Source organism: Nilaparvata lugens, chromosome 1, assembly GCF_014356525.2.
Source record: "Nilaparvata lugens isolate BPH chromosome 1, ASM1435652v1, whole genome shotgun sequence".
NCBI classification, from domain to species: Eukaryota; Metazoa; Arthropoda; class Insecta; order Hemiptera; family Delphacidae; genus Nilaparvata; species Nilaparvata lugens.
The window spans coordinates 12278598-12294924 of record NC_052504.1 but is presented as its reverse complement, the minus strand read 5'-3'; the positions used below and the strand labels follow the sequence as shown (position 1 = coordinate 12294924).

At 35.6% G+C, this 16327-nt stretch overlaps 2 protein-coding genes across 5 annotated transcripts in view; one reads left to right on the top strand and one right to left on the bottom strand.

The window, feature by feature from the left end:
- LOC111043368 (RING-box protein 2) overlaps positions 1 to 16327 on the bottom strand; it is a 79801-nt gene that overhangs the window by 31186 nt on the left and 32288 nt on the right. The window lies entirely within an intron of this gene.
- LOC111043366 (facilitated trehalose transporter Tret1-2 homolog) overlaps positions 117 to 16327 on the top strand; it is a 45254-nt gene continuing 29043 nt past the window's right edge. The window contains exon 1 of one of the 2 annotated variants that reach the window (XM_022328292.2): positions 117 to 601. In XM_022328292.2, coding sequence (XP_022183984.2) covers positions 557 to 601 — 45 coding nt within the window. In that variant the 5' untranslated portion in view covers positions 117 to 556. Of the gene's footprint in view, positions 602 to 16071; positions 16266 to 16327 lie in introns of those variants that run through there. The other variant, XM_022328293.2, reaches the window with a different exon arrangement.

The window sequence follows — 16327 nt, the reverse complement described above, 5'->3', positions numbered from 1 at the left end:
TACCAGTTTCTATAAAATGCCCAGGAGCAAGTAGCAAGTAGTTCACAGATTTGGACAGAGCAGGAGAGGGGACGGGGACAAAATTTAGCAAGTAAATGGGAAAGGCCCGTCAGTCAGTTAGTGGAGTGCGGACGGTCAGTGCGCGACAAGTCAATGTTTTCAGCACGGCTAGTAGCGAGCGCGATTACCTGCTCTATATATAGGAGGCAATCGCAGGTTGTCGGCTCTTATCGCAAGCCAGTGTCGTCGGCAAGTAGCAGGCAAGTTAACAGCGTATACTACACACACTAGTAGACGGATAACAAGTGCCATTTTTTACACACACACGGAGGCTTGTCTCTCCACACGTGTGTGTGAGTGAGAGAGCGAACATATGTGTGCGTGTGGACAGTCAACAACAGCCAATCAGGTCCGCGTTGTCAAACTAATTTCGACCAGATCAACTTTACTTCTTGTAGAACTAACGAAGCAGTGTTCGTGACTTTGCCAGTCGGGTAACTAGACATTAGTTGTTGATAAATCTACGTAAACAACAGGACAGACAACTTTAAACAGTATGTGGTACGAAAGTGAAGAGTTGAAGTGCAATTCGAAATGTCTGGTGAGTACCTGATTTTTCTTTTATTAAGGAATGCTGTACTTTTTCATAACATTATGTCGTCACTTTGCCAATACACCCCATTTATAAATGAGTACAATGTTTTTGATCTCTCATGTGATTTATTAAGGAATGCTGTACTTTTTCATAACATTATGCCATTTTTCCAATACCCCATTCATAAATAACTTTCATATAATTATCCATGTAGAATAAATCCCTATCTACAATTATTGACAAGACCATTCAGTGTAAATATACAACTTACAACTGACAGCCCTTTGTGGAAGGATGCGAAAAATCATAATATTGAAGGTTGACAGTTTCTCGCAGTAAAATACCTGTATTTTGCTTTTAAATATCTATGAAACGTTATCAGTTGAGATATCCAAAGTTGAATACAATATTGTTTATATTGTTTAGTATTGTATTATCTTGCGAATGTTTTTCTCCAAATTAATCCATCTATAGTATTTTCCTCCATCCTTTATTCAAGTACAATGTGAATAGAAAAGCTGAAATTTTGAAAGTTGTAAGGAACAAACTCAGATATATCCCACCAATTTTGATGCCACTCTAACGTGGATACACAACCATAGACTTGATGATATAGATTGGTCCTTCAGTCTTACATTACTCTACTCTACAATAAAACTATTGAAAAATTGAAGTTACAAATGTCAAAGAGATTGAGTTAAAGTCACTGTGAGGAGTAGAAGCGTATTGGATTTAATTTTAGTATTTACGTTGAGTGCATGCCAGAGCTATAAAAAATTTATATCCTCTATTCAAAACAGAGACCCGCATTTCTGTTAAGGACAAGATGTAATTCGAAAGGAAAGATAACAGACTGATTTTTATTGCATGATTGAGTAATTTCTGTGTAAGTGTAACCATATATCTGTGTGTTATGAATTTGTGTTCTTTCTCTTATCTGTTGGAGTTAGATAAATGTACAAGGTTACCTTGAAAATACAGAACGGTACCTTGTTTTTCGATGTCAATTAATATTTTAAGGTTCAAGTTCCAGCTCAGGAACTCTACCAAACAAAAGTTTCAATCACGAGATCAAAAAAGTTATCTTCTCATACTGGAGAATATGACCAAGTTATTATCAACATTCCATTTATGTTCCTTATCAAAATAAAATATCTAATTTCATCTGAACTGAGAAATTCTTACATGCAAATCTAGAAATAGAACTATCAAATTACTCTGATTCAAGTTAGAATGTTTTGCTGGAGTAAACAATAATCTAATCGCGTGATTTGAACCAGGAAAAAATAGTAGAAGAGTGTTTAGATATTGAACTGAGAGAATCAATTTATTTCAATTGATCGGATTTGTTCATTCAATCTGATTAAAATAATTATTGAATCGGCGTCGCTATTTTGAATATACTCAACCGAACATTAATTAAATGACATACTAACAAACAAGCAATGAGAATTTATTTTCAAAACTTTTTTGAGATTTTCTATTATTCATCGGCTCATCTATTATCTACGTCCTGATAAGAACACAGTACAAAATAAATTGAATAGACCGGATAGGTAATCAATATGCATATAGTTATCATATGCATCCAACTCTTCCAAGTTAATTATTCACGAATGCTGTCATCATGCTGACAGTGTGCAGTGTAACTACATACAATGTAGTTATTACAATTACATAATTAAAATGAAATTCCACAGTTTGAGACTCAATGTAAAAGCCTCAATACTGGATTATAAATTTGATTTCACTCATTTTACACAAGAGATTCTCAAATCTCTAATATCATGGGAGGAATATACTTCTCTTAGAATTGGAATGTTGCTAAGAATGTTAATTATCTTGTAAATGGAGTACTAAGATGGGTAATTCGGTTAGTTATCACCTACAAGCACAACTCAGTTTCAATCGATAATGGCAGACATATTAGGCCAAGTGAGCACATCACTGAGGAAATTCAGTGATAAGAATGCCTCCTGATCCAGTTCAAAGTCGTAAACCTTGAAAAAGAACAAACTGCATTTTTTCCACGCGTGTTTCAAAACTGAACATGAAACACGTTTGCAAACTACTCAAATGTTGATGATTGGAAGTCACAACTGGATGGATGCTCGTAAGTCGGCGTAGCGGTCAATGGGAAACCGCGTGGTTTCCGTCAACAATCTCCGCCGAACTAAAAGAGGAAGTAAACCACATTTTTAGTCGGACGATAATTTGCTCCAGCCTGCAGATTCATATCAGCCACACGCGAGTAATAATATACATTGAATAAGTTAATAATTGGTAATTAAGATGTTTGTATAATTCATTTCCAACCCACCTTCAGGGTAATCAGGATGCAAACTTATAAACCGTTGTCATTCCAAAAGCCATATAGACTGAAAGAGATTATCCACGTGTTCGCCCAATATTTCTGAAGTATGATTAATCTTATCTATGTATCCTGTGTTTCCCATGTGTATCCTGATTAGTAAGACATGCAATAGCTATCAACTCGTTCAAGCTGTATTCTCACATATCAATGTCAATGAGAGTGAGCTGTTTTTATTCCCATAAGTTCTAATGAAACTATTTATACCCGTTCGGCCGGGCTGAGTGGGGATAGCCCTATTAGAACTCATAGGAATTATATTTTCACTGTTCTATTCACGTTCACTGATACTGATATGTGGAAACACAGCTTAATTTGTAACTCAACAGCTTTTCCCTGAAATAGTATTTTGTTCATTTTGATACCACGAGAAGATTTCAACGTCCTATAATAGTGAATTACTTTTGGGAATATTGTAAATATTCCCAAATTATATATGAATAGAAAGAACATTTAACAGGATGATATCCAAATTACGAATGAGGAGGTATTCCAGAAGGCGGAGGAAAAGAGATATCTTCTGAATTTTCTCAGGGACAGACGACATTTTTGGATTGGACGACGAATTGTCGTCAAGTATTCTGTAAGATACAGTCGATGGACAAAGTTCATGACAAAATATCTTTATCTCAAACATTTTCAGAGATATCCACATTTAAAGGTAGGCTACTTGAGTAACAAATTAAATGAATAATTAGCTTACTGCTAAAAAGCAGTCGTTAGGTCATGTCAGAGGCCCTGAAATTGATCAGTTGCGACCTGAAAACTCTGACACCAGACCTGATCACTAGCTAGCCAGGTCACTCGATATTATTATTATTTATTAGCTTACATTGAAATCAAATCTAAGGAAACACTGTAACTCTTAGTTACTTGTAAGTCTAGTCTTAGTAAACGACAAAGGATCTGGGTGCTATGAGCTATGTAAAATGGAAGATAGTAGCAATGGACAGATTTGGATGGAAGGCTGCCAACCAATCAAACGATTGAGTTATCCAAATGAATGAGTAATGTTAATGATGCAATATTGAAAATAAAAACATGATGATTTCTATCAAGTTTGGACTTTCTCATAATCTGAAATTATCCTGTGTTGTGTATCCATTCTTTTCCACTATTAAAAAAAAGAAAAACTTTTAAAAAGTTTCCACTTAATTCAAAGTTGGAATAATCGAAAGTGTGGTTGCTGTTGCTGAGAGAACCTTTATGAGCGATACAGTTTTGAATGGATTGAAGCATTGAAGGTGATTATGTAACTGCAACGAATAATAATAATTCAGAGTTAAGACTTCTAGACACATTATTTGGAAAATGGATTCGACATTCTAATAATTCATCAGTCTACATTCTAATTTCCATCTATATTATCAATAAACCACATCATGAGGGCAATCTAAGACTGTAAAAATTGGAGCATGGACAAAAATAATATTAGACTGGACAATACAACCCAAGAATCTCTGAACAATAATTGCAATTACCTAATGATCGGAAAGGTGTTCGCCTTGAAGCTGAGCTGGCCAGAAATGTATGAAACTTTTTGCAACTGTATTTAGCAGCCGTATTGGCGTCTGAGGTGGAGCGATAAAAATTTAAACCGGTATAAAAGTGAACAGTGGGAACACATTGTGAGTTGGAAAAAGCTTTTCTCGGGAGCTATCAAGATAAAAAAATTACAGAATGGTTTCGTAAAAACCGGATTGTGTATAGGTGGACAGTGAACTTGAATTTAGAACGTCAGCAGACGATTGTGCTGCAAGATTTATTGACAGACTGTTATCTGATTGACGACTGCAAAGCTTTAGTGTTCATAAATATTTTACTGACAGGAAATTTTACAAGCATTATTACTTTCCCAAACAGTATTTACAGTGCAGAGTTTAAACTTTCAAATAAATATATCTAATAAGTAGGATTTAAATTTAGAAATAAATTACAATTTTGACCACTTCGTACCAGTTACATACCTCATTTTTTTTAAATACACATTTTCTTCTGATAACGATACGATTGCCTAATTCTTCTTAGTGGTATGATGAAAAAAAGGTAAAAGGATTTCTCGTTATGATATTTAATTTCAGTAGGAACTAACTGCCTCTTCCAATAACTAAGTAGATCTATTGTTGTATTTCACAACTTTATAAATTTGAATCTTAGTCTGATTCTTCATCATAGACAGCAATTTCGTCATCCCCAAATTTAAATTCAGCCAACAGAGCACTATCATTAGAATGAAATGTTCAAGTTTCTCAATTTTTTATAAAAAGACAGTTTTAAATACTCAATAGATGGATTAATAACCTACATACATGCTCAGACACGCAAAAAAGTCATCAAGCTACTAGTTTCATTGAAAATCATCACATTACTTCCATCACGGAGTGAGGAACAGTATTTTCCCTATTTATGTCTTTCCTCAAAATATATTTCCTTATTTCGTGCTTCCATCTACCAATTGGCCCACAGCACCAAAGTCAAGTTCAGAGTCAGATACACCAGCATCAAGGACGATCACATAATGCAGAAATAACTGTTGAATGGGACGATAAATGAAGAATCACAGCCTCATCAACTCGGGACACAGAGGCACAATATTGCAACTTAACGATCACTGACCGTATTCAGGGCCTTTTAATCAGGGAAGAACGGTCAGCTACTCGTCCCGCGTGTTTACAACCCTTGCCCGGCCTACGTCAAGGCGTGGCGACGACAAACTACCTCTGCCTCCACCTCTGGAGAAGGAAGCAAGCAAGCAGAAGGCTGTCAGATGACCTTGACGTCTGTCAGTACGCCACCAGACCAGACGACAAAACGCGCCCACATTACTGTTACGTGCTATACCTGTACTGTACGTACCTACATCTATATAATAATGCCTGTAGCAGTGTTTAGTCTAGCAGATTACGGTAGGCCAAATCAAGCTGCAATATTCCACCACCTCTTTGCACAACGCCTTTCAAACCAATCCCCTCCACAAATTTAGACACCATTTTATTAATTGCGTGATCGCTTACTGTCCGATTCGCATAGTAAACAATCCACATTCACGAATTTTGACGAATTATCACGTATTAGACTTCATGTCTCCACGAATGATAATACTTAATCACGGGTGATAAATCAATTGACTGGCCAGAACATTGAGTCACTGAGTCGTTTTGAGCTCATCAGCTTTAAAACCTCATCTGAAATGCGATGATAAATCATTTGCAATATTTTGAGATAAGGTTTTTAATGGCGCATTCAATTTTACTGATAACTAAAAATTTTATGTCTAGAGTTTAACACGAGGAGATAAAAATCTTTTTATCGGTTACTTTCAAAAATCAAGCTATTAAATCATGACATGCCTGAAAGTGAAAATGACCTGTGTCAACATTATATATATCAAGCTTCCAAGAGTTCAAAAGTTCATGTAGCCGTAGAATATTCATGAGATATTTCAATAATTTGATGAAATTCAATAACTAGTAGCCTATGCAATTTCCATTTCTATTCAAAAGAATCATTAAGCCTTCCTTCCCTCGAATAAGACATAATCCAGTTATTATAAGATTTTCAAATAGAAAATTCAGCTCTCCTAGAAAACTAAGAAGGTTTCTTCTCGCATTTGGTTTCTTCAGCAGTAGAACATATATATCGGGTATTTTCTGCACTTCCTATTGAAGAGCAGTAAATAAAGCTACAATAAAGCTTGATTTGATGAAAGGTTTTCTTACAGATTCTAGATTCATACTGCGAACATTCTAACGCTGAGCCACGGTGGAGAACTTCAGTAGGGCGGGCTATGCTTCCATTGTAGAATATTACAGGGGCTGGTTATGCAAAGTACAACACAGTTACACAGCACAGCCATTGAGACTACAATGTCTGAAGATATGAACGCCAGCGCTCTCTAGGAGAGAAAAGGCGAAGCTAAACCAGCATACAGTGGGAACGCGCCACCTTAGTCCTCCGACACACCCAGAACCTGACAGGAGTGGACAGCGACTATCTCATCCATCGACACCGTACGCCAGCGACAGGGAAAGACTGTTTTGAAAGAGTCTCGAATTGGCGTGTGCGTTAGGCGCCAAAACCGGACACTTTTACATTCGTACAGACACGACAAAGTCAGACACATCGAATCTCTGACACTTCCAAAAGGTATACTTCTTGGACGGACTGTACTACGCAGAGCTGTCTGGGTTTTCAAACAATGGTTATTGTTCTGATGGATCCCCACATGTAGGCTATTCTTAACAAGACCATTGACAATTATTTCTGAAACCTATCACTCTTTTCTATCCCTCTTCGTAGTAATATCAGGCGATGACTTATCTTGTAACTGTATAATTCGTTATATAAATCATTCCTATTTTGTGCAGTTGTCTCTCTTTTCTGCATTTATTTGGAGCTTGAATAATATGATTATTAGTAAATTTCTTGACACAAAACAAAAATAACTTCACTTAATAGTTCAATAGTCAAGATTAGTGAGTACACTGAAACTTCTCGATAACTCTATAATTCGTAGTTTTGCCATCAAAAACACTGTAACTAGTATTCCTATAACGATAAATACACTAGTATGCCATAGTAACTGATAACTCCGCTGAATTCAGCTGATTAATATACGAAACTTACATCAACTCGCTTTCTTTAATGTCTGTCTGCCTGTCTAGGTATTGTTTGTTTTCAACATAGCCCACCCACATGTATTAGTAATACAACTTGTGATAGCAATACATTTAACGTTATAGTAATTGGTATTATTAGTTTAGGGATTTTGAATTCTGATTGTGAATTATTCACCCATACGGAGTGAACTTTAAAGTTCTATGGATTCAAATATAATAATATAACTAGAGACACCCTTGGTTGAAGAACTCGCTCATGAACGGTTGTATTGATCTCTGAAATCTTTTACAAGTATGTCAAATTAATATTTAACAATATTTTCTAATATCCATTCATACAGGCTATATCATGAATTAATTATGGGTAATTATGGGATCAGTATCCATGATATATTTTTTCGTATTTTATTTTATCAGCCTTGATATTGCAGAGCTTGATATATATAATTCGTCACCCTCCAAAATTCGTATTAGATGCTTGGTCCCGTAAGCTACAAATTATAGTGGCTCTACTGTGTTGAATGTAGTCTACTGGGGGGTTAATATACTCGAACATTGAGAATTTTGAATATAATAAAATTTTTCAGTATTGTTTTTCATTTCGAATGTCATTTTCAATACTGGAAGATATACAGTTATCGTTTCCCAAAAAAGCGGGAAAATGTTATTTTTTCATGATAATATTTTGATGATTGATTTTTCTACGTTTCAACGACGGGATTTGCTTTTGTCAGTATATGTACGTTGGCATGTTTGTAGATTAGCTTTTGATGGTTACAGCTTGGCACTGCTCTCGGTTTCATTCATAACAGGTAATATTGTCATCGTCAATACACGCCAATCAGTCATTGGCCGTTTCAACACTTACCGATTTCTCGTCACGGTACCGGTTTCTTTTTTCCGATGTCCGAAGGGCTAATTGGGGTGACATATTGACAATGAGATCTGTTAAACAATGAGATCTTATAAACTTTATAACTACTGTACAAGCTCTATGTTCACAGAACTACTAGCTACAAGTATTCAACTACAGAAGTCGGAAATAGACATTTCATTTTACTTATGGTAGACACCCACCCTTATCTATCTACTTCACGTCTATGAATATAACAATATCAAAGGATAGAGTTGAAAGTACAAAGGCATAGAGATGGAAATTTAGAAGTAAATGATTTGTTATAATTCAATTACCCAGGTGTATTAAAACTGACTACTTTAGCATTTACCTGATTACCGCAATCATTATGTTACAAATTCAAATTTGCGTTGCGTTGCTGACACTCGGCTGCTCTCTGCACCTATTTTCTCGAATCATGCAATAACTTTAAAACATGACGTCAACAAACTTGGTGACTCAACACATCTGTCTCGTTTTCAACTGACAATGGCAAACTCTCTCGATCAGCTGTTTTCAACTGACGATGAAAAACTCTCTTGATCAACTGTATTCAACTGACGACGGAAAACTCTCTCAGTCAGCTGCTACTCGGTTGATGAATATTATTACCTGATCATTTTTAAGTTCCCTCAGTGAGTTATCCTAAACATGAGTCCTAATTAAAATGATGATTTTCGTATCACAAACTCACTATATTTCAAACTATATACTATGTTTCAAACTTAATCAAAATCGTTAAAGCCGTTTTCGATTTCCATCAGACATACTGACAAACAAACTAACAAACAGAAATGGAATACGATGGTAAATACGTCTATAGTAACATCCATATGGGAACGTCTGTTATAGTAGACTGCATAAAACTAATCCGATGTTAGTTGGAAGAGCTGAGTACCTCCTCACCCCTTACCATAAACTTTGCCAATTCTTCAGGTGTACTGTATTATGAAAATATCAATATTAATTCTTACTTATAATCAGCTGCGGACGAAGTTGATCAAATCTTATTTGGCAACGTTGCATTTACCCTCATGAGACTATTTTCGTACGGTCTTGTATATTTAAAATAATGTATAATATAGTGAACAACCAATTCATTTTTAAAGTAATTTATTATAATATATATGGGATGAAAAATAATTGAGAGATTATAAACTACCTAAAACAACTTGGACAACAAAATAAATAACTTAGAATATATTCTTTTAAATTGGTGCAAGTTCCACATCATCCGCCTCTTGCACAACGGCGGTATCACCAATCCTAAAACTCGCAGCCGAGGACCAACTGCTAGAATAAAATAATAATAATAATAATAATAATAATAATAATAACGAATTAGAATATCCAATGAATTATTATTATTATAAATGTATAACAAATTCCGGCCCGGGCAAGATATGTTTCTCATACCACTCCCGTGTTTCGGTTGGAAACGTTAAACTGCCAGTCCCAGCTGCCTGGAAACAGTCGTTAGGTCATGTCAGAGGCCTTGAAATTGATCAGTCATAAGGGGGACAGTGAAAAGGGGGTCCTAAGCCCCCCTCAAGGATCAGATAAATAATGAAAATGCGGGTCTATCTACACGAATCCTTAGAGTCTCATGAAAATTTAATACTTTTTTTAACAGCAGTAGTATAGTTCCTTCTACAGTATAAACAATGTAGCAAAATTGCCTTGAAAGTATGGGTACAGAGTAATAAAGAATATATTTTTCTCTGTGGTATAGTTTGAATACAGAATGGGTACACTTATTGATCAGAGCACAATAAGTGAGTTATTGAATGAATTTCAATGTGAGAATTAACAAGTTGCAAGATGTCACAGTGAAAGCAAGACAAAGGGCACAATCAGACAATCAAATGTATGTAAAGAGTTGTTGAGAATTATGGAAACAGCTTGATGTATCTTTAGCTTTCTAACTAAAAGTTATTTTCCAATAAGAATATTTTCCCCAATGAAATTGTCATTGTAACAGAAAAATTTATCTTTTTCCATGATTTTTAAGAAATCTGTTTTAGTGTATTCCTACTTTAGGGCCTCTCTGTAGACCTGAATTTCTAATAAATATTTCATGATTGAATTTAATAAGTAATAATGTATAATATGTCTGTATTGATACTTCAACCACATTTATATAAAACTGGAAAAAAATGAAGCATATAATAACATCTTCGAATGTAACGTTTATGGGGAAAAACCCAGGTCCCTCTATCCTTTGGGGGTATTCCTCCCCCCCCCCAATACCTCTTGGTTTTTGCCCCACCCCTCCCTAGCAGTTTGGTGAAATGGCGCCACTAAAGTTGAATGAAATCAACTTCAATTATTGTATGGTAATTGTATGGCAAGATTACGATACTCATGAGCTCTACTTAGAAATGGATGGTGAAACAAGATAATTGAACTGGAATGTAATAAACTGTGATATTTTTATAATTATATAAAAGAAATTAAGCCATACATTACAATCATTGAGAGAAAAACTAATAAGATGCTTATATTATCTTCTCAAATCTTGATACATTAACAATACACTACCGGTAATTCACGAGTAAATACTGATGGGGTCGATTTCAATGAACAAATTATTTAAATGAAATGGTTTATTTAATTATTTAAACGATTTAAATGAAATGGTTGTTTACTTCTAAATGTCTATACTTGAGCATTCTGTTAATTTCGAACAGAGCTCACTTTCACGGGGTTTTCTCAGATGATGCAGCAATCACTGAGGAATCTCCAGCACAGATTTCAATAATCCAGGAGAGAGTCATCTAAAATTAAAACTATTAGTGCAATATTGCTAAATTATTATTACCAATTAATAGTGTTTTCCAGAAAATTACTAATCCCATAAATGTCTGTTAATTAAATGATAAGTTATGGAGTTCCAAATATTATAATATTTTCGCATTCCCATCTTTCTTTTTTCATATTTTAAATCGCTTCATTTGGGTCACTCGTTGTTTAGTCGAATATAGTATTTAATAGTATTAAATACTCTGGCAAGTTCACTTCTGGGTCACTCGTTGTTTAGTCGAATATAGTATTTAATAGTATTTAATACACTGGCAAGTCTCAAACAAAAGGAGACATGTCGAGATGCCTTCCGTCATCTCGGCATCATGACGGTGACCAACATCTACAATATCATGGAAGTCATCACCCATGTTAGCCGACTAAATCTCCAAAGAGGCACAGATGTTCATAAATACGTCACTCGGCAGGCAGACAACTATGTACTCCCAAGGCACAGGACTGCAATCTTCGAAGAGAAACCTTCATACGTGGGCAGAAAACTGTGGAATCATCTACCGGAGAAGATAAAGAGGCTGGATTGTGTGACATTGAAAAAAAGACTTAGTGAGTTTCTCAAAGGAAGGCCCATGTACGAACTATGTGAATTTCTTGAAACAGGAGACAGACTGGCAGTGAACAAAAATATAATTGTGAAAACAAACAATTCAAATATATTTAATTATATATATATATATTTTTTTTTTATTCTTGACAACAATTGCTATTCTTGAAGAATATGTAATAAAGAATTTTGACTATTGACTATTATTCAGGTATATAGCTATCACATAAATCTCTCTTAGCAGCGACTACATAAACGCTTAACATAGGTTGCTAGGGAACGATAATAATGAGAATGTGATGAATAATCTATCCTGTTCTAGGCGAGCAATATTTCTGTATCACAGATATCCAAAAACTTCAACACTAAAATGTGAATATCTTTGAAACGGTGGTTTGATACATTGATGAGCGATTTCCACCATTCATTGTCTCTTGAAATTCTTTATTTGAATCTTGTATTAAACCTTCCCAAAGAAAATGTTTAATCCAACGCTACCTACAGATTTTTTTTTAATTTGAATAGGAATCCCAGTGGAGCCCACTGTCAAATTATCTTGGGAAAAGGAACATCAAACTGTTTTCCTATTAATATTACGCTGTAGGCCTACGTGAATCTATAGAACTTCATAGATTTCTCCGTATGGGTAGATGATTCAGAATCAAAATTCAAAGTTTGTCAAATTAATAATACCAACGACATAGCAACTGCCATCACAATTTGTATCATTAATATTACGCGTATGCTACTGAAAGATAATAGTCAGGCAACACTCAGGAGCAAGTTATTTTGTCTCATGTAGTACTTTCAATGTTACTTTTATATCCTGAAAAAGGACGAAGAAGTGAGTAAAATATTTTGTTGTTCAACGAACTTGATCTGTAAAAAGGTTCGAAGAGTGCGTGTTCAAAATTTGAAGCTGATCGATCAACTCTTTCTGAAGTTATTGTAGTGCATTCAAACAAACAAGCAAACCCACAGACTGGCAACAACTTTGAACTTGAGTAAAAAGTAAGAACTTGCTAGCTCTCGTTCAACAAATATTATTGAGAGAACGACGGGCGGTATTATCAAGTTGGGAGCACCTAACTTGAAGGAGTCAAATTATTTCAGTGTAGGGGATTGAGTATTTTACAAGAGAGTGTGTTTCTGAGGGATATAGGCCTATAGTGAGAAAGTGAAGAAGTGAGGATTCAATTGAATTGCAGTTTTAGTTTTTTTGCACGGCCGGCCCTCTCTCACATTCAACCATCAAACTTCCAGTACGATGCTACATTAACTATATTATACAATCCTACTCAGTGGAATGAGGGAATTCACAATATTACAAGCAAGAGTTGATAGTAATGAATATTATTGACACAAAAAATTACAAATCTAGGCATGGGAAAGTCAAATTCAAGATAGGTTGAAGATAATATGTCTGAAGCATTCTATGAAATAATAACAAAACCTTGAGGGGTTTTGAAGAAAGGAGAACATTAGCACACAACCGGGTAAGAGAGAGAGAGAGTGTGTGTGTGAGACAGAGTGAGAGCGAGAGCGAAAGGCGCAGGAGTGATAGAGAGAGTGTGAGGGAGGGGGTGAGAGAGAGTGAGGAGGAGAGTGAGCAATAGAACTAAAATAATAAGGTTGAGATAAGAGACAATGTCACGCAGGAGTATTGTCTAACGGTGGTGACACACACACTTCTACAGTCACTCTAAGTTATAAACAGAATATTTCAAAGAAAGTACAGTCTGTGCCAAAATTGAAACCAGTTTACTTCCAAGATATTCTGACATAGGCGTCAAAAGCAGATAGCGACAACCAGAGACTGTTTTCCAGGTAGAGAAATTAGTCACGGACTCGCCCCGCCAAAACAAGACACTTCTTTTTCAGCACAAGAACGACAAAACTAGCCACCGCCAAAACAAGACTGATTTTTAGTGCTAGGATGGATGTGTCTGACTTTGACGGTGGTGTATCTTGACATCGCCCCGCATACAGTACACTGAGTCTGTGTACAGTATCGGAGAAAATAAAACGATCTTTCATAAGTTCGTAAAAGTTTACTCTGAAGCTACTCTTGAAAATCACTTTGCCTGCACATCACGATAAACTCCTCACAATTATCACCATTTATATAATAATCTACTACAAAATAATATTGTAGAAACATGTTGATGGGAAATCTCTTTATGCGAAATGTTCTTTCATGCCGGAGACGAATGCAAAAGGTCGACCGTTCATGAACCAAAAAATTAGTAATAAATTATTGTCTGACCTAGTGGTAATATCAATCACTCTTTTTTTATGTCATTCAATTTTCTTGGAGTAGGAAACTATTGTTCTTTGAATATCATAGAGGGTGAGATTTATTATGTCGTCACTACGAGAAAAAATGTATTTGTTTGTTGACCTTTAACTGTAACAATTTATTGTTATTAGAATTTAATTAATTGGAAAAATTGTGTTTTTATTTTAAATAATATATTCAAATTGATGTCAAGGTTATAAATATGATAAATACTTGATTATTATTAACTATAATCATCAACCGCCTCTTTACTCACGCACAAGTCTAGAGCACATAATGTGCATCACCCTTAGAAAGAAACATGAATAAATAAAATTTATAGAGGTATTTATCTAGAATATTTTAACCTGGTCCACCAGAATAATTCAATTATGATATCTTGGGCATTCACGGTAAAGGTCCATCAGTACCTTTTATGCCTTTCTTTCTTTTTGCCAAGTTGATCTACCCATCTCACAATTTCCTTCTATAATATATCAATACAAAAAATTTTAAAAGGTGTCTCTATAAAGGTAGGCGCACACAGATCGTCATTGGACGGACGGCGCGCATCGGACGGATCGGACGATTAGATTTGATGCATTGTTTTCAATAGGAGTGCGCATATCTATACGATGTCCGTCCGATGACGATCTGTGTGCGCCTGTCTTGAGGGCCCTGTTGCATGACAAAATACAAGCTAATATTTAGGAAAGACCTATCCTAATAACCAGCTGACTACTAATATCATTAGTTTGAATTTTCTCATGCAAAAGGCCTCAGATTTTCATTATTATGGAGGATTTATTATAGTCTAGCAGGTAACCCGTGCTCCGCAAGGGTCTTATTAGAAACTTGACAAACTGGTTAACTTGATCTGGAATTTTGAAGAATTGAAATAGGCCTAGCCATCCTCGGTAAATGCAGGATCTAAATGAAAAATTTCAAGTTGATCAGTCCAGTAGTTCTGACTTGATGATGCATCGTTCGTGAATTTCCTATCCCGTACGTTTATAAGCCAATTCTTTCCTTCATTATACTAGTAGTTCTGTGAACAGTAGACCTCACGCAGTATTCTCATCCACAAGTACCTGATTGAAACTATAGAGCTTATGGAAATACAGCAATAGACTGGCTTCTCCACACATCTGTGTAATCACTTGTCAACTGATTTATGATGAATAACTCTATAGTCTGATTTTTACTCTAATATTGTCGTATGAAGGAGGCCCCTTTTTCCTTTTATATTATCCTTGAAATGCAAAATTTCCAAAAGCCTTGTATATACGTCGACGCGCAATTAAAAAAGGAGCATACCTGTCAAATTTCATGAAAATCTATAACCGCGCTTCGCTGTAAATGCGCAACATATAAACATTAAGAGAAATGTCAAACCGTCGACTTGAATCTTAGACCTCACTTCGCTCGGTCAATTATAGATGGATACAGATTTTCAATTATCACACCAAAAATATATTTGAATTATATTTTGTGCTTCATAGTACTACAAAGATTTTTCATAGTTGCTTCCTTCTCATATTTGTTCATTGTTTGTGATACAAAGTACACAAAAACATAGCTCACCCTCTCCTAACAGACTCGATTCCGAAGGGGCATCCTATTTTTAACAGACACGCACAAGCCGAATGGACAGAATTAGGCAATTAGGAGTGGAGGCGCGGATCTAGCGAAGTGTTTTCCAAGAGCATGGTGACGTTGAACTTGATACATCTGTGATTTCTGTCTTCTGGTTTGGTGTTAATTGGCGAGAAATCGATCAAATTAGAGAGAACATGGAAGCCTTCCAAAGCCGGCACCCTGCGTCACGCCTGGGTGCTACGGCTGGCTGATGCTGTCAAGAGGTTATCTGAGGCGACCCCATGCAAAAAGCACACATTTCTCCCGATAACACATTCTCTTGCTCTTATTACAATATATATCTCATCGGCAGTCAATAATCCATCCACTCAATGCGTGTCCATCGTTATTAACAACCGCTAATCGTCTTGTGTTGTACGGAAGCTGTGCAGTGTCTAGTGTGCATCTCAAGTCGCAACAGCTCACATCCTAACAAAGTTGCCTAGTTTCAAAACGATTGTGACAACTATAGTGACAGTTAGTTCACTATACACCTTGTAAACACGTAAGTTTCACTCTCATTTCAATAATTTATAATTATAGGACTGTATTTTGGGATGGGGAATC